Genomic DNA, 18,842 nt, shown 5'->3' on the forward strand with positions numbered 1-18,842 from the left:
TTTTGTATTCGTTTCTGTAAAAAAAACAAACTATAATTTTGAAAAAAAATCAACAAAAAAAAATAAAAATCTAAAATGAAACATGTGAAAAGGTTCCACTACTGCACACTTGTGTCTGAAAAAAATGCATGTGAGCAGCTAGCCTCTTTACAAAAAGAGATTACCCCATGTCGTGAACATGGAATACACAATTAGCCAGCGTTCGATTTGGTCGTCAAGGGGGTAAAAACGCGGCATGAATGAAACATTGCTATCGCTCCGGTGGTATGCTGAGACGCGCTCGCCTTAGGGCACGAGGAAAAGAACAAACATACAAAAAAGAGAAGGAAAAAACACAACACAGCGGTGATAGTGCGCACAGGAATCGGGATGGGAAGCTGCATGACAATTAGAGTTAAAAAGGTAATGGAATCTCTGGAGGCGTGCAGATTAGCACTAAAGCTTGGAGGAGAGGGAGGAGACAAATGGGACATGTAGAAGGTCACTGGGATGGAAAAAGCAAAGCAGAGGGTAACACTACTTGACAGTCCCACAGGCAGCGGCCCTGGCTGCTTAAGGATTGATTGGTTCTCTAATTAGGCCTTTACCAGCGCGGGCCCACATCACACTGACTGCTTTATCATGGAGCGAGCAACACAGCAGACGCAAGACAGGAGCTCAGGGGTGGAGTCTCAAAGCTCAACAAAAGCCTGGCAGGAGGGGTATTCAGAGGACAACAAATAGGCCCAAGAGAATCCTGTGGTTTATAGCAGGATAAATTATTGTTGTATTTAATTATGCAATATTGGTTTTTACTGGGAAATCTAATAAAACTGAATCCCATATCTACTTTCACGCTACAGCTTATGTTCAAAACTGATCTGTGAGTTATTTATCTCTTGTGGATAAAGTTTGTCCAAGTCTGTAGTAGAAAAAAAAAAATACATGCACACAGAAGTTAACCATTGGAGTTCTCACAAATATTGGTATAAAGCAGGCAACATTATTATTATATTTAATTATGCCTTGGTTTATATTATGAAATGAAATAAAAATGTGCCCCCTTTCTAATTTTAATGGTCCAGTTTGTATTTATTATTTAGAATTTTATTACCTGTTTTGAATGTCATTATATTATTATTATTATTATTATTATTATTATTATTATTATTATTATTATTATTATTATTATTATTATTATTATTATTATTGTGATGTGTGAGTTACTTATCCCTTGTGGATAAAGTCCAAAGTCCAAGTCTGTAGTAGAAAAAAAAAAAAAAACAACACAACAATTAAACTTTGGAATTCTCACTGACCTTGTTATAAAATTGGCAAAAAATATTATTGTATTTAATTACGCTCTGATGTTAAATGAAGTTTTAATTACGCTCTGATGTTAAATGAAGTTTATATTAAAAAACTCAACATTTTTTAACAGAAGTGTCAATTTTAGTTCTATATTTTTTGCCACAATTAATTTTTTTACTCTTAATTATAATATTGTAATGTGTGAGCTACTGTGTCCTAGTAATTTCCCTTATGCATCAATACACTTTGTCAACGTCTAACTCTGTATTAAAAAACTCAAAAGTTGTGATGCAAATTACTTCAACCTAAATCTTAAGACTAGTTTTAATTGAAAGCAGCGCTGTAAGTCTCTCACGATGTCCATTGTTGTAAAGGGCTGTTGGACCATAAAGTGCATTTTTAATAGAACTCCTCTTCAGATGTAGCAGCACGGGGGTTCTTTACTTTTTACTTTGATAAAATATTAATCCAATTTGACCCTCATTCCGTTGCTTTCTTTTTGCTACGATCGTGACGCAGTGTGCAACGTGACCCCATTCTCTTTTGAGTAATTTGCAGTCTGCAGAAGCCACGTCCCACTCACCAGACATGCTCTTATCTGTGCAAGCAAGCAAGTTAATCCACAAGTTTACAGAAGACGGCCCCCAGCTGTGCGCTATAGAGAATTCGCTGCTAATTCAATTATCACAAAGCCTTAGTGATAAATGGATCATGTAAAGATTAGGAAGTGAAACATACCCACAAGAGGAGGTGGCTTTAAACTTTAATGTCTAAATATTACAATAAAAGTTAAACGCTGTATGACCATCGTAAATAGTAAAAGTATGAGGTGAGGTCGTAAAATGGCTTTTAAACTAAGCAGAACTGATTAATGGATGCTTCTTTATGCTCTAGCTGGCTGAAGTGAAGCAGGTGGCACTAAAATGTCTTTGCTTACAGGAAATTGAGAGATGAAGAACATCAGCACTTAATACATAGCACTTAAAGGTACAGTTTGTAACTTTTTGGAGGTGGAAAGAAAGTTAAAGCCATATTTCGGAACACTGACCATGGATATCGATAGATTTTATGTTGTACTGTGGAATGTTACAGTCGAAGGAACAACATTTCCATGGAAACAACCAGGAAGAGTCAGGAAGACATGTTTTTCTATATATTTCAGTGCGATAAACAACCAAAATGAAAAAAAAAAATGTTGCTCTTCTGATGATCGATTTCCTCTATAGCTCTAATGCTGACTGAAATTTACCTGAACCACGCTATTCAATGGAACATGTAACTAAAGTTAATTAAAAAAGAGAAAGAAAAAAAGGTAGAACATGAAAAAACATGACAGAAAACATCATTGGAAACAGTAAACATGGACAGAATGAGGTGATTTTCAGGTCAGAAGATGGTGGAATGAGTGGAAGACTGTTCGCTCATATCAGCGGAGCCTGGGTCGCCCGAGTTCATCCGCTCCGTCTCCTCAGCGTCTCCAGCCAGTCCACTTCCATTTTCAACACCGCTCTCAGAGTTCAGTTCGGAGGTTTTTGGCATGCCCTGCTCGTGTTGAGGATCAGAGCTTTGTGAATCCTCCGTCGCTTGCAGCTTCTTGTTAAACCTCGGCCCCTTGTTAGTCTTGTCTACTTGACTGTACAGGTTAGCGACGGACTTTTCCAGTTCCGCCAGATTCGGGAGGTTCTTTAAAATCCCTTTCAGCTCCTTTTTCTTGCCGGGTTCGGAGTCGGAAACTGTCGGAACTGACAAGGGGCGCTTGCGTTCCGATACCGGCCGTAGAGTTGACGTGGAGGGGAGGAAGGTGGGGACGAACTGGACCGGTGTGTGGGATGGGGAGGGAGGAGGGAGGGGAGGTGGTGGAGGTGGAGGGGGTGTGTGTTTTGGGACTGGTGGTGGAGAGACCTGGGGAGGGGTGAGGTAGTAGGATGTGGGTGGGGATGGAGAAGGGCTAGAGGGAGGAGAGGTAGCGGGGGAAGGAGGTCGCTTGGGAACGGCTGGTGGAGGAAGGGGAGCGGGTTCGTCTGGGGGGTCAGGAATGATCTCCACGGTGATTTGGCAAGGGTGGTCCGTCGTGTAGCTAGCGATGTTGTTACCGAACTTTTGTAGAACTGGCGGGGTCTGCATCAAGCCATAAATCGGCCAGGAATTGTCTCTATCTCGCCCCATCGACCCGGACTCGCAGGGGTACGCCATGATGGAGAGCAGCGCTTCCGTAGACCGCCCCAATGTGTCTCGATCCCCGATAGCATTTAAGGCGTGTTGGGAGTTCCACTGGAGGCCCAATTCTTCCAACTGCCGGGCTTGATCATGGAGTGACAGCTCAGTTTCCAAGCTGTTTCGACGGAACGCTTCCAAAGTCTCTCTCCCTTCACCGGATCTCTTATCTGTCGCCCAAAGAATGTGCCTCTCCCAATCGGACGGGTTCATGAGTGACTGTCTTCTTGGCGATTCGTATCCGAGCAGCCCACCTCGGATTCTGGCGGGCATAGTCCAGACCGGATGAGTGGGAGAGAAGGAGAACGGCATTTCTGTGGCCGTGTGGTAGTCTGGACTGCTAAGCGGGCTGTAGTCGGCATAAACCGGATTGTGCCTCGTCAAGGGGTGGCGGTCCGATAGGTAAGTCACGTTGCTCTCCGATTTGGGAATGCCGACGCGCAGTGCTCCGTTGCCGCGGGCTGCTGTGGCGCAACCCGGAAAGGTGCCAATGCTCCCCTGGTGATTGGCCTCGGCACTGACAGACTTTTGAACCCTGCCCCAGTAAAAAGGAGGGAGTGGAGAAGAGAAAGACTTGAAGGAAGTGAAGATCAATGGGCAAAGCTATAAAAAAGGGGAGGTACAACCAAGCCAAACTGATATCAATGCAAGTATTGTGTTTTATAGAGCTCTGGGGACGGCATAACTCAGTGCACTGTCTGGCAGGCCAAAGTGAGCAAAAATAAAAAACTGAAAATCAATCAGACATCTGCATTAAACATTCAAAAGGGAATTATTCCACTATAATAAAAAGGATTGTTTTTGTAGCTGTGGCGAGTTACACCCCGGGACAGTTACGCTAATCCCAGTTCCAATTTACAGATTTAAATTTTGATATTTTACTCAACAAAAAGTAGCAAATTCTTGTTTTCAGCAACTATTAAACACATAATATCACACCTCACTGATTTTAATTTGGAGCATGATTTCTATACAATTTTGTTATATGGTCTGCATACCCAAACTAATCAAAAATTAAATAAATACATAAATTTGGTTAATCTTTTGGTTTAAGTATGGAAAGGGCAGGCTTGTGGTTCGAACATAGTTAATAACAAACTATTATGAGTTCAACCAGCCAGTACACTGAGAGACGTGAGCAGAGGTATAGAAGATGGATAGTCTAAAGGGATTCAGACTAGCACCTTGGAGCTGTCTATTGAAGAGCATTGCTTCAGACTAGTTTTAATGCATGTAGCTCAAATAACTAAGAACTATTTAAATACATTTCTTTAACAGAACTAGGACAAAACACTATATTCTGACTAGGTCTAATATATTCCATACAATACAGCCTGTGCATATTATCTAAGGACTATTAAAAAGATGATGTGATTGAATTACTTACTGCAGTCTGAATCCAGAGAGACAGGGGAATGGAGATGGAGACAGAGCAGACAGATGGTAAGAAGACTGAAATGGAAAAGTACAATGAAGACAATAATGAAAAAGTTGAATAGAGCTTTATGATGTCAGGATGAAACTATGATAAAAGTTAGGTTTTTCAAAAGTCACACGGATGTGAAAAGATAATGTTTGTAATATTTAAAAAAAAAAGTTAATTCAATTGGCAACCCTGACTTACTATAACAAAGAGTCTGTACAGCACATTCTAAAACACCTACTGTTTTAACGGGCTGTGCTAAAAGTATTATAATTACAACTAGTATAAGTGCTTCGGTTATCTTTTTTTTCCCCTGTTTTAAATACTTTTATTCATTTGATCTAGTACAGAACACTGCTGTGCGTTGCTACTGCTGCTATCAATGCTCTACTAACCCGTCGTAATATGTGCTACCAACTCTGCTACAAAAATTAATGTATTCTTCACAAAATTTAGAAGCAATTTACAACTTACTGCAACATCATATTGTTATATTGGATTATATTGAGTATTAATAAGCCATTATAAAGTCACCAGACTGTTCTACTTCCCAGAGAGTACAGTTGACTTTTACACAGAGCATGCTAAAATGTTAATGGAGTTGTTTATAAGACCAACTATGCTTGTTCCAAATATTGCTTCCATAACGAATGATACTTAGCCACACAAATCTTGACAAGAGGCATTTTTTTTTCAAACTCATAAGCAGCAGTTAGCATGGAGAGCTCTTCAGCATCTGCTCTGTGCACGGCTAAACTCTGTGCACGGCTAAACACTGTGCAGGCCCCCATTAAATGCCCATTGATACTTGTTCAATCTATCAGTCTATATTACAAACCTAACTACTACTACTTCTACCACTACTACTACTTTAAAGTGTGCATGCAGAAAAGCCATTTTGTCCATCATCTGAAATAATAATAATCTCAGTGCAGATGATCATAAAACTCCCTGCAGAAGCTTATTAAGTTGAGCATAAGGAGGAGGCCTGATTATTAACATAACAAACCATATACTCTTCTCCCATAACAACTCAATGTACTGTGTGGCACTTCAAAAGATTTATCCCCCAAACAGCCATAATCCAAAGCAAAACTATATCTTCACAGGGAGGTCATTTGCCAAATAAAGGCCTTCTCTGTATCCTCGCTCTCACCTTGAAGGACAATCGTGCCAAAAATGCATGAGGTCAAGTATAAAACACAGACATAATCGGGAGTTTAATGCACCGCATATAAACGCTGGCAGTGATTTATGTTTAGGGGTCGAGGAGCAAAGCAAGGCGAAGTATTAATAAACTCAGAAGTATGTGATTAGCAAGCCGAAGTATGCTGTGGTCACGTCGGATCAAGTCACCAAAGTCATTTGAATATTTCCGAAGTGTTTGTGTGTAAATGGTACACAAACAAACTCACACTACCCTAAGCTTAGGCAGTATCAAAGAACTGCTGTTGTTCTAGCTCCAGTAGGAAATTAAACTTAACTATCTCCATGGAGACAACCGGGTGCAAGCTCTAAGCCAAGTTACAAGTCAGATCTGTGGAGAACTCGAGCCCGCTCACAGTAAAGAAGGCATGTTTTCAATCTGTTTCTTTAGCAATTAAAAAAAAAAAATGTAATTGAAGATAAGTTTAATGCCATACTGTGGAACATTCCAAGCGAAGCAAAAACATCTCCATGGAGGTAGCAAATAGCAAACCCACCAATATAAAAGTTACATAGTGTATTTTCCTCAAATACTGGAATATATATGGAAAATAGTGTAAGGTTTTTGATTGGCTCTCATAAAAACTGAACTCTTTGGCTTATTTTGGTTTTGCCATAGTGCTGAAATCTACATAATGCACCAACAAAAAACTTAAATAATATATTAAATTTAACTAATTTCCTCAAAGAATTCTCTGAAAAGTCACAGAGACAATAGATCCCACAAAAAATAGAATTCTATAATTTACTTAAATATTCAGACCCTGTGATTCAGCTCATTTTTAAACTTATCTGAATAGTTTTGGCTAATGTGATTATAATGTACTGATTATAATTTTACTGTCTGTTCCCTATCTGGTTCAGTTCTGGACACATCTGCCCACCCTGGCTCAGTCCTGGTGTAGTCCTGGTGTATTCCTGGTTTAGTCTGGTTCAGTCCTGCTACAGTCCTGGACACATCTGCAGCCTGTTCATGGGAGTGGATCTCTCCTTCACTGTGGTTCTCCTCGAGGTTTCTCTTTTCCCCACTGGGTTTTTGGAGTTGTTCCTTGCTGAGAAGGGTCTAAGGACAGGGGGTGCTCTGGGACAGCTATCAGTTTGCTTGTTTTCTATGAATGTTGGTTATATCTACCTGTCTGTTATTGACCAGTGACAATGTTTCTTTTCTAACTTTTTTTTTTTTGGTTAACTTAACTATTTTGTGAATCTCTGGGAAACGACTGCTGTAATTTTGGGATCCACAGAAATTAATTGAAACTGAATTATGTAATTTACAATGCATCCATTAAGAAAGATGTGCTACCGCTATTACATCTTTCCTTGCCATTTGCCTTTGCCATTCTTTCTTTCAAGACAGACTTTTGTCAAGACTTTTTACAACTTGAATAACATTATTCCATTATTCCATTTCTACAATTACTTAATTTATGGATGACAGACTACTCATTTCACTGAAACATAGTTAGCATAAATCTTGCCTTGTTTTTTCTAATTTGTATTTTCTAATTGTACTTCCTGTTCTGACACGGGCAGCAGATATAACTAACAACCACAATGTTAAAGAACTGTGACTCTAAATTGCACAATAGTTATGATTAGAACGTGTTGCGGGTAAATTGTCCCTGTATTTTGGATGGAATTTTCTGGGTTGTTGACATAGAGGGAGTCTGTTTAAGAAGTCAGCGCTACTTCTTGTATTTTTGTACTTTTCTTCTCTACTTTTTGCCACAATATGTCTTTTAACTGATGCAAAACTATGATGAATATTCAACAACACACCAAACCATGTCAAAGATCACAGTTTTATGAAGCTCTTTCCCACCTTAAAAGAACTGCTTTACATCAAGGAACCACTCACCCATTCATACACCAGTGTGCACAAACACTGGAGGTGAGGTGGGTTAAGGGTCTTACCCAAAGACACAACAACAGCATTCATCTGTGGGAGCTGGAATCACATCGCCAACCTGTGGGTCAGTGAATCTGACCACTCAACCAAAGATGTGTAAGTCGAGAGTGGGATTTGAACCGCTAACCTTCGGATCAGTGGATAAACACTCTACCACCTGAAAGAAAAACATCCAAACCTGCCATGTGCACTTTAAGTTGAATCTTTATGTACTCTTTCTTCCATCTGCTCTTAGGTGTGACCTGAGTTGCACTTTTCAATACGAGCTCTGTGCGTGAGCTGCTAGCACGGGTTTTCCTTAGGGCTTTGAAATGTGTAGTGTGAATGGAGGGTCAGTGTGCACTCACATGCTGCCTCCTCCCAGCTCGGCGTACACGTTGGCGGAGGGAGCGGCTGCTGTGGGGGTCGGGGCTGCTTTCCCCCCTGGAGGAAGAGCCTGCTGAATCCTGGCTGTCTTCGCACACTCTGCCTGTCGCCTGTGCAGAACGGTGACTTGTTAGACGCAATAGGTCAATTATATATGGAAACCAAGCAGGCAAAAAGCAATACCTATTTAGAAGCGACAAGACACTTTAAAATCTTATTGTTTTTATTTAAAGGTCCTATATTAAGTGATATTGACTCTTGTGAGCTTTTACCTCATCAAAAACATGTAATGAGCCGTGTTTTGTTTCATTCACACATGTTTGAGTAACAGTTTATTATTAGTCTGTAACATCTCCAAAGCTCAAAATGCTCAGTTCCACCTTGTGATGTCACGAAGTGGTAATTTTCAAGTTAACAGCTCCTTTGACAATTCCAGGGCTGAAATCATCCAAATTATTCTAGTGAAGGTGTGTGGAGTTTAAAAACACAGTGGAGCACTTCCTGTATTACCACATGGTGACATCACAAGGTGGAACTGAGTGTTTTCTGTTTATGTGAAGAGGCTAAATTGCAGGGTTTGTGTGTTAAACATGTGTGAATGAAACAATGAAACAACTCCAGGTCTGTTTTTGATGAGGAAAAACATTATAACATAGATCAGAAAATAGTGTAATATAGGACCTCAGTTGATTCATTTGTTGCGAAACTGAAAAAAGACAAACACTTTAAGCATTAAAATCTCTTCGTAACGATACGGGCATTCACATCACATCAAAACCTGGAGCGAAGCCACTTGTCCAATCTACAGTGGCTTTGAAAAACAATCTGTTCTTCCTCAGGGGACACATTTGACAGTATAATATAAACAGTCAATTCAAATAGGCCAAATGTGATTGAAATGATTTTCAAGTGAGTCGCCATATGGTTCTGTAAAGTTGCATTTAAAAGTATTATACAAAGGTAGGTTTTTGACACTCTACTTTTACTTCTAGCTGTAAACTGTTTTATTACATACATCTAAGCTCACCCCGTCCTCAGTATAGTACTTTTACGCCCACTTGAGTAATTATTTTGTCTCTGCTTTTCACTTCCACTTGAAGGCTAATTATCTAACAACAAAACACTCACTAAACAAACCAAAAAAAAAAAAAAAAATCAAAGTTCATTAGATGTATTCTTAATAATTACCTTGAAATGAATATAAAATGTTTAGCTTTAACACTTACCGCCCTAATTAAATGAAATATTGATTTATTCCATTACAGAAATTACCACCTCCACAATGTATTCATAAATAAAATGGATCTGTCCACATCCAATTATTTCTGTCTTGTTCCAACACTATTAGACACTTCCGTTTCATCCAGTTGCTTCGAATAATACAGATTTTGCAGTTCTTTGTGAGCAGGTGGGTGAGGTTGTGATGCAAATTGTTTCTTGTAATTGTTTGGATCCCTGTTGTGAATTGTATATAACGTAACATAGCTAATTGAACCATCATTCATAAAGCATTCAGCAATAAATAAATGAAATATGACTTACTCTTTGAACCTGGAGAAGACGGCGGCGAAAAGAGTGGGAGAAAAAGAGACACACAAAGTTAGTAATTATAGACAACATCTTGTTACAAAGCAGCAATCCAATAAATGCGCTGTTGAGATAATTAAAGCGGCACAGGCAATTTCAGATTTCAGATACAGATAGAATTTGTGTTTCTTTATAATAACACGCTTTGACCTGACCAGTGTGATAACATGTCTTCAAAAGAAAGTGCGTGCTAGCAGTTTGTCTTTATTGCACTGTATTTGCGAGTGTCCAAACACATTTATTAAGTTTAAAATGGTGTAAAGTCACTGTTATTCTAATCTTAACTGTAATGTTGTATAATTTAACTTGCCCTGACTTAATCCTCCTGATGTAGACTTGATTTGGTCTTTTTCTAGCTCTGCGTTCTCCAATTTCTTTCTCAACCTCAATCCACCATCTTGGCAAAAAATCATCTCTTATGTTTTGTATTTTCTCCAAACATTATTTTTTGCGACTGCACTAAGCGAGGTTGACACTTGCAAATGACACAATGATTTCTTAATCTGCTTTTTCCCCATTGTGATGTCAGACAACAAAGTGCCATCTGGTGTGTGTTAAGTCTAGTGTCAGCCACTTTGAGTTGTGTTTATTTATGTAGGACAAGAGTCTCTCCCATCTGCTCCTTACAAACATTTCCTAAACACAGAGTCTATAAGAGCGTGCTAATGACGGGGCCAGTCACTGCGCCAAACTGACTTTTAGCATTACAAGTATTAATTAAAATATAAAAGCACGCCACATTTGATGAATCATTCTTAGATTTACCCATAGAACTCTAAAGCTATACTCTGGACCATTCTCCATGGAGCTACATATCTTTTTATGTCATACTGTGGAACATTTCGGGCAAAGTAATAACATCTCCATGGAGACAGGCAGTTGGCCAAGTTATGAAGAGGAAAGCCCGCTCACAGTAAGGATGCATGCTTTTCAAGGAGTCTCAGTGCATTAAAAACAACAAAACAAAGAAATGTTTGAATTGAAGACATGTTTTGGATGAAATGTTACATGGTGGGGCTTTAATTAAAACAACAGCACTGCTAATTAGATTACCATAAATAATATATCTATGTGCATTCAAATTACTTTTAGACAGGGGGGCAATATTACAAAAATAAATAAATAAATAAAATACATTTGATAGAAAGTTATATTTACAATTTATATTATTCTATTTTATTAAATTACTATTTTTTTGAATGACATGATAGGTAGAAGTACTGCAGCTTAAATGTGCAGCGTGTATACAGTATGACTTTACACACATTCTTATTATTCTTAAATTTAAGACACACTTTATTGTGCTCATAGTGAAATGTGTCTTCTGCATTTATTTTTATTTTTTTTTAACACAACAGGACAGCAGTCACTTTCAAATGGAGGAAAAAAAAGGCTTTCACTTTGTAATTTTGTCTTAAAATTTCCATTATTTATTTATACATATTTTTATCATTAGTTGTATTAGTATTTTTTGTTGATTTATTATATTCTATTTATTTATGTAATTATGCAACCGCTATATTCATTCTTTTGTGTCTGATCTTGATATTGATGTATAATTTTTGTTTTCTCATCAAAACTGATCAGTATGTCCAATTCAAACCTAATTATTTATGCATATGTGGGCGTGTATGATGTACATCTCTGCATTTGACCCACATTCACATTTCCAGATCCTAAACTAGGTCAGATCAGGACTATCAAAACTGGAGGATCTGACCTATTGTTCATGTTGTGGTTTCGTGTCCTCCATCATAGCATCAAAGACTATAATCACAATTAAACCCTTACTAATGACTTTCCCATTGCCCTCACTTCACTCTCTGACTGCTTTCCAAAGTGGAGCGAAGAATGGCCTTGCTGCTGTGTGAGGCGCTGTTGATTATCGCGTGGGTAGATTAAGTGGCATCCGCATTGACGGGGCTCACAATTGGCTGTTGATATTAGTTGCAAATGAGCGCTAATGGGGGTGTTTTCACAGAGCACGGGTAGAGAGACTGGAGCAGGCGTGCGCAGTCAGCATATGTGATGAGAGGGAGACGCAGCAAAGGCGGAGGGGAGGCAAGTCTTTTTATATAAGCAATATCCCCGGGTATGTCAGGTCCCAACTTTGCAGTCCATAGAGTATACTGTATAAACTTGTTTTCTCCACTATATCAATAAAAGTCAGGGGAATCCTTTGGCAAGAAAAAATAACAGTAAACGTGCTCAGGGGATGGTGTAGGTAGTAGAAGTGCATTTTAAACGATTTTTGGGGAAGCTCCTGGTGTGCTTTGGCTTTAAATTTTGATGTTTGTAAGTACTTAAGTGTATATGGAAGGATCGTTACTTGAAATTGCTGTATGGGGATGAATCATTACGGAATTGGCTTTACCTCCTAATGGTGACTTTTGAAATTCTAAGGTGAATACTTGCTGCTGTACTGTGCAATAAAGATCTCAGTTATGCCAACATTTAAGCAACTCATAAACATGCCGTGTTTCATATGATATAAGTATATAAAGCCCTGTTTTTCAAAGGCAAAACATGAGCCCGATCATGTTTAATGGGGAAACTCCAAATACTATTCAACAGGTAAAACTGCATAAACAAGCAATGTTATCAACTGTCCAGAATGATACCTTTAATTTATCACCATAATTTCCAACCTCCCTCACCCTTCTACTATCAGGAAACACATGTTTACATACAGTTATCCAGTCCATTCTCCCAGCTCTCCTAATTAAAACCCATCTAACGTCTAATTGACAGCTTCATAAAGATGATGAACGGTTTGGCATAACGGTTTGGTAACTCTATCTGGGATTCAATCTGTACTCACTGTTTGTAGGAAACCATGACGATGAGGATGGCGGGGATGCAGCAGAGGATGATGATGATCGCCAGTGCTAGCAGAGCCCCCTCGGTGTAGCCCACAGCCTGAGCGGCCTTCTTCACGCTGGCCACGATGTCCGGGGAGCGGATCTCAAGGATGCGGCCTCCCTCGCCCAAGTACGGCTGGAACTCCTTGTTGATCTCCAGAACGTTTCCATCTAAGAACCTTTTAGAATGGACACAGACAGATAAAGTTTAGGTTTGGGGAAAGAAGGTTGAGTTATGGTGCAGAGAGGTAGAAGTTTGCATAGTCTAAGGGAGTATGGTAAGTACGCTGAATTATTGATAGGAATTTCAGAGTGCAATACAGCCTGGATAGAGGTATTAGATTAGATAGATTAGATTAGATTAGATAATACTTTATTGTGAGGTCATAGATCTAAAATTTGTTTTGCAATGAAACAGCAACTCCGTCACATACACCCAATACAAGAATATTACACACAGACATAAACACACAGGACAATTTAATAAAAATCATCCTTCTTCTGCCTCTGTAATGACATCACTGATTTTATGGATGAAGTTACTCGTTTCGCTTGGGGATAAACTGAAGTATGAAGACCTGTTAAAGTTTTGGCACACAGTACTTATGCCTGGATGGTAACAGCACATATTCTGTGTTTAGAACATGGCTGGGGTCAGAGATGATGTTTGAGTATACAGTACATGGATAATAAGATCACTAAGGCACTGTATATGCAATAACAAGAGGACTGGAACAAATGTGAACAGGAGTCGGGATGCACCGGCACTCAGAACTTCTAAAAATGCCCCTCTTGAGTACTACCATTTATGAGTGGCCAGTACCTTCTCCCCCATGGCTAACAGTACTCTGCATGGAGCTGACCCGTGCTCTGAGCAGGTCTGTATCTCTAATTTATACAAACACACTGCACTCTTTCTGTGATCTGAGCAGCATGTCATGTTCTCTACTCTGATTGGCTGCTAAGAGCGCAAAACACATCACTTTTACTAATCTACTAATCATAGCAGACAATGGAATATTAGAGGACTGGAACTTTTGTCCACTTAAAGCGCTGAAACGGGGTGAAGAGATGTGATGTGGTTCGGCCCAAAGTTCAGACTATTATTGCAAAAGCAACAATACCATGAAATGTAAAAGCATTACATTTGATCTCAACAAGCAATAAATCATAGAGGAGAAAAACATTACCATTTTAATCAATTGATTCATTATATATGTGTGTGTGTGTGGGGGGGGGGGGGTGCGTGTGTGTGTGTGTGTTTCTCCTCTCAGTGATGATATTGTTCAGCTTTTCAAGGACTTTACTGGTGTTGTTTAGCTCTTGTTTGGGCTGGACCTTGTCTCTCACTTTACTGTTATACAGATATTGAGTCTCCTTATATACATTCATTTGTCTTTGTTCTGGAGGGAAGCTTTGACTTTTTGGATCTCCAAGTTTTTTTCTCTAGTCTTATCCCTAACTTTTTTGGTTTTGCAAGTTGCTTTAGCTGCACATAAGCTTCCAGTCCAAAGAATTGCTTAATTGCACCTGATCTGCAAGTTTGGCCCTACGTCAGTCTTAACCCTGACTTTTTTAGAGTTTGCAAGTTCCTGCCTTAATCTGGTCTTGCAGCTGCTCCTCCATCTTCTATAGAGAATCATTGAGGTTTTGAACAACCAAGTCTTTTTTTGTCAATGACTCTCTCCTAAGACTTAAGCTTGCAGTCCAAAGGATTGCTTAATTGGACCTGATCTGCACATTTTTTATGGTTGAGCTAAAAAGCTAAAAAAGTCAATCAATGTAGTTTTGTGATTTAAATGGAAGATTCAATTATGTATTTCAGTCTTAACTGGCACTGGACACGTCAGTGCGTTAGACATTAGGTTTAATTTAAACATTTGAAAAGGGTTTGCGTTAGTGGGGCTTATTCCTCAAAAATGTCACTTTATGTATAAGCAATTTATGTAGTTTACCTGCACTGAAACTGAAAAAGGTTGTGTTCACATCATTCGAGAATATGATCATAATCTAAGATGGAGGACAGGGGCCCGTATAACGCTGTCGGCATAGTTTGGAATGACATATTCCAAAAATCCACAAATGTTGAATCTTTGCTGACATTGAGTCCACAAACTTGTCAAATGAATCACATCTTTGGGATTAAATAATGACACCACTTTATGAAGCTATAGTAAAAACACAATTATCTTCTTTGTGATGGCAGAGATGGGCCTGTCGATAACGATAACAGATTTTGAACCATGGTGCAGTGCTACAGAGAAATATTGCAATCATCAATCATATTTAAACTACTTAATGCCATCTTAATGGCATTAAGTAGTTTAAATTTAATTAAAAGGCCTAAGCTGCCATAAATAAATAGCAATAATTAGCCATAAAAGTTATGTATTCTACACTCTACAGCTCAGACTTTTCGTTAAAAAAACATATCTTCCATAAATATGGCAAAAATCTCCCCACTATTGCAAAGAAATTGTACACACAATAAATATGGAGCCCCAAAATATATAGTTGCAGCTGTCAACATATCTGCACTTAGACAATTAAACACCAAATTCTACCATAGAATTCTCACCAGCTCAGTTTTAATATGCAGTTTATGTCAAATGCTAAGAAGTCACGTGAACCCAAACCTGGCCTCTGGGGCTACTGCAAACTCTACACACAAATATTCTAATAGAGGTCTCTACCTGCATGACCCATTTTAGTACATTACATTTGAAAAACATCACAAGCATGTCAAAAACCTGACAGACGCGTTTTTCCATCTGAGCGGAAAGGCATTTTTGCATAAACATCCTCTAAGTGGCAGCCATTAGATTAACTTGTCACCCAAAACGGAATATGATTTATCCTTGTGTGGCCTGGCATAATAAGCAATGAAATGAGAAAATAAATACTGCTGATTCAATTTGATGCAATCATTTAATCAGATACCCGTGTTATTTAATGAGATGATTTGTTTACTAATTTGCAAAGAAAATGTCAAGGTTAAAATGTTTCAAATGCATCGTAAACAAAATATTATCTATTATTTGGATCCATTGGTTTCGGAGTGATGTGAAATTAGCTCCGTTGTCATAGCAATTAATGATTCATTGTTCATATGGCCATACGTGCCCAACTCATCTGAACTTATCAGATCTCGGAAGCTAAGCGACGCCTGGTTAGTACTTGGATGGAAATGCGAGGTACTACAGTGGAGCAGCAGTGGCTCGAGTTGAAACTGCTGCTGAATCATTAGGTAAGACACTTCAGAGGGCGACAGAAGCTCAGCTGGTGTGTTTGTCCAATGATCCGAAGGCTGCCGGTTTGTGTCTGTGTACACTGATGTAAGAGTGTGTGTGACTGTGTATGTGAATGTGTGTATGAGTGTGTGTGAATGTGGGAGTGGTTCATTGATGTAAACAGCTTTGAGAGCCTTGAAGTTGGAAAAGCGTTATATAAAAATGTGAGCATTTACTACTTTGCCTAGTATGAATGTGGTGTATGTGTGTGTGTGAGTGGTCAATGGTGCAAAATGGCAGCCTCACTTCCATCAGTCTACCCCAGGGCAGCTGTGACTACAATAGTAACATTCCAGCAGCGAGTGTGGCGTGAATGACTAATGCAATGTAATGTAAACACTTTGGATGTTTTGAAAGGCGCTATATAAATATACATAAATATTCTATGCATTTGCAAACATTACATCTTTTGAATGGTAAAACATGCTCAAAAACATGCTATAAAAAGGAAGTTAAAACCCAGGGTAAAGAAAATTGTATGCATTTTACTTGTCCGCTGCCACATCCAATTATACTGTGTTTTCTTCTATAGGTGAACACACACAGAACAGAAGGTCATTAATAGACGTCTTGGCTTTATCTATTCTCGGGGGACACAAATTGCACAGGGGGCTTCATTCAAGGTGGTATAAGGACAGTCCAGTGCACGCAGTATGCAGCATTTCTATGTGTTCAGGCTCTGACACGGGAGTCGCACATGAACAACATGCAATTACCCTGTGATGAGATGTCACGCACACTGCATCTGTAATCACACAACTGGACCTTTGCAGGGCCTTATTAAAGCAAGGACGCAGCAAGATTCTGAGAGAATGAGCGCTGCTAGATTATAGTACAGTTTTAATAAAATGTTACACTGAAGGGGAAACACTACAGGCTGTCTGTGTGAATGGTCATGTATGTTAGCTGAAGTTATTACTTTTAATTTGTTGTTTTTTTGGTCAGTGTACCCTCTCAACATGCACGCTTTCACATCACACAAATAAAAAAATAAAAAAATGGGCCAGTCCACACCTGAAGATGTTATAATGTTAGTTTTATTATAGTCAGAGGTGGAACGTAGCGAAGTAAAAGTAGTAAAGTACTATGCTTTACTAAAACCAGTTTTACAGTGAGTACTTTCTACTCCACTACATTTTTTTTTAACTGGACTGAAAAGTAAAAGTATTTTCTATTATTGTTTGAGAGCTGCTGAAAAGTCTGAGGGTTTAGTTTTAACATGTTCATAATTTGAGCAAACAAAATCTACCAATAAAAACAACTAGAAAAAAACAACTGATTCAATTGTTTCTGTTGAACAAAATTCAGCACGAATCATAGTATTTTTATTTTATTTTTTTATCTGATCGGTTTTATCTAATATGCCGACAAAATGAACCAAGACATTTTGTTACATATATGAGAAACTACAGACGTTTCAAGTGGATATGTTTGTCCTTTTCACCTGCAGTGTCTGGCTTTAATGGCTAAGACAGAATATTTTTTATTCTCAGTTTATCTGTGGATGTAGGCTGTTTAGTTCAAATGTGAGCCTTTTTCAAAACTTAAAATCTCTAATAATTGTCTGAGCTCGTGAAGTGTTTTGGCTGCTACAGTGTGAGTCACCTGTGTGAAATACAAATACAACGCTTCAAGTGTATTTTGCTTGGTGAATGAGATCATGTGTGACCCAAGGTGAGCCGTGTGCACTCTCCAGTCGGCTGAGCACGGAGAAGTACTGAAGCAAGAGACGCAACTGTTCATTACAGTGCTTGAACGTTTCACTTTAAAGTTAAAGGAAATGTACATGTTATAATAGACCATAAAAACCCTACAGCGTGCAGGAAAAGTGTGCTGGTGAAGTAATGCAGAATATTCTTTAGACTCGGTGTATTTTTAAACATTAATATGCACAATTTTCATTTTTTAAACATTCTAGACATATGCTAATCCCTCTTTAGCCCACACAGCTTCTACCAGGTCATTTAATTGTAATTCAGACATAAATCTCATTATATGGAAATTGAACATCAAAATTGTATTCATTTATTTAAAATACACTATGTAACTTTTCTAACAGAGGGTCCACCATCTAGAATATAACTTTTTTGCTGATAATTCCGCTTTATGGTTTGGTTTTAATATAATTTTTTATCGTCTATTTTGACTTTTAGCAATATATCGCACTTCAAACTTCAAACAAAGTCTACTTATGTGCAGTGGTCCCTCAAAATAAATAATACACTGATAAATATGTATTCTTTCAGCAACTTGTACAATGATTTACTGTGAAAAATTCCAGACAAAGTAGTATCGTCACCAGAAATGTCACACAATGTAGCTTTAACCTGGAAAGAATCACTGACATTCTAACTGTCCTTGTCCGAGCACGACCCTGTACGGAACATGTTTCTAGTAAAGAATAACCTAGCTCTACTTCAAACCAGCACACAATGACAATTATGTTTTTTCTCGTTCCGATTCACGTCACTCTCCACGCTCCCTGCCCCTCGCCAGTGAGAAAGGCTGATGTTGTCCTTCCCCGGTCACAGCCAAGGACATGTATACACATTATGTGAAATGCCATTTGAGTGGGTGATTTAAATGAACTGAAATGGTCATAATCACATTCATGAGGGAGTTCTCTGCAGACAAAACAGCAGAGGCTAAACAGATAAAGAGATCACTGTTATAATAAGGTGATAGCTGGGGTTCGA

General features: G+C 38.7%; 1 protein-coding gene across 1 annotated transcript in view; it reads right to left on the reverse strand.

Annotated features, from left to right (window-relative positions):
- The window catches only part of pcdh15a (protocadherin-related 15a), a 301,030-nt gene that overhangs the window by 11,778 nt on the left and 270,410 nt on the right, over window positions 1-18,842 (reverse strand). The window contains exons 30-32 of the mRNA XM_055227140.1: window positions 12,817-13,035; window positions 9,951-9,959; window positions 8,390-8,518 (exon numbers count right to left, since the gene is read on the reverse strand). Coding sequence (XP_055083115.1) covers window positions 8,390-8,518; window positions 9,951-9,959; window positions 12,817-13,035 — 357 coding nt within the window. The remainder of the gene's footprint in view (window positions 1-8,389; window positions 8,519-9,950; window positions 9,960-12,816; window positions 13,036-18,842) is intronic.

The sequence above is a fragment of the Periophthalmus magnuspinnatus genome, chromosome 15 (genome assembly GCF_009829125.3).
Source record: "Periophthalmus magnuspinnatus isolate fPerMag1 chromosome 15, fPerMag1.2.pri, whole genome shotgun sequence".
Taxonomy (NCBI): Eukaryota; Metazoa; Chordata; class Actinopteri; order Gobiiformes; family Gobiidae; genus Periophthalmus; species Periophthalmus magnuspinnatus.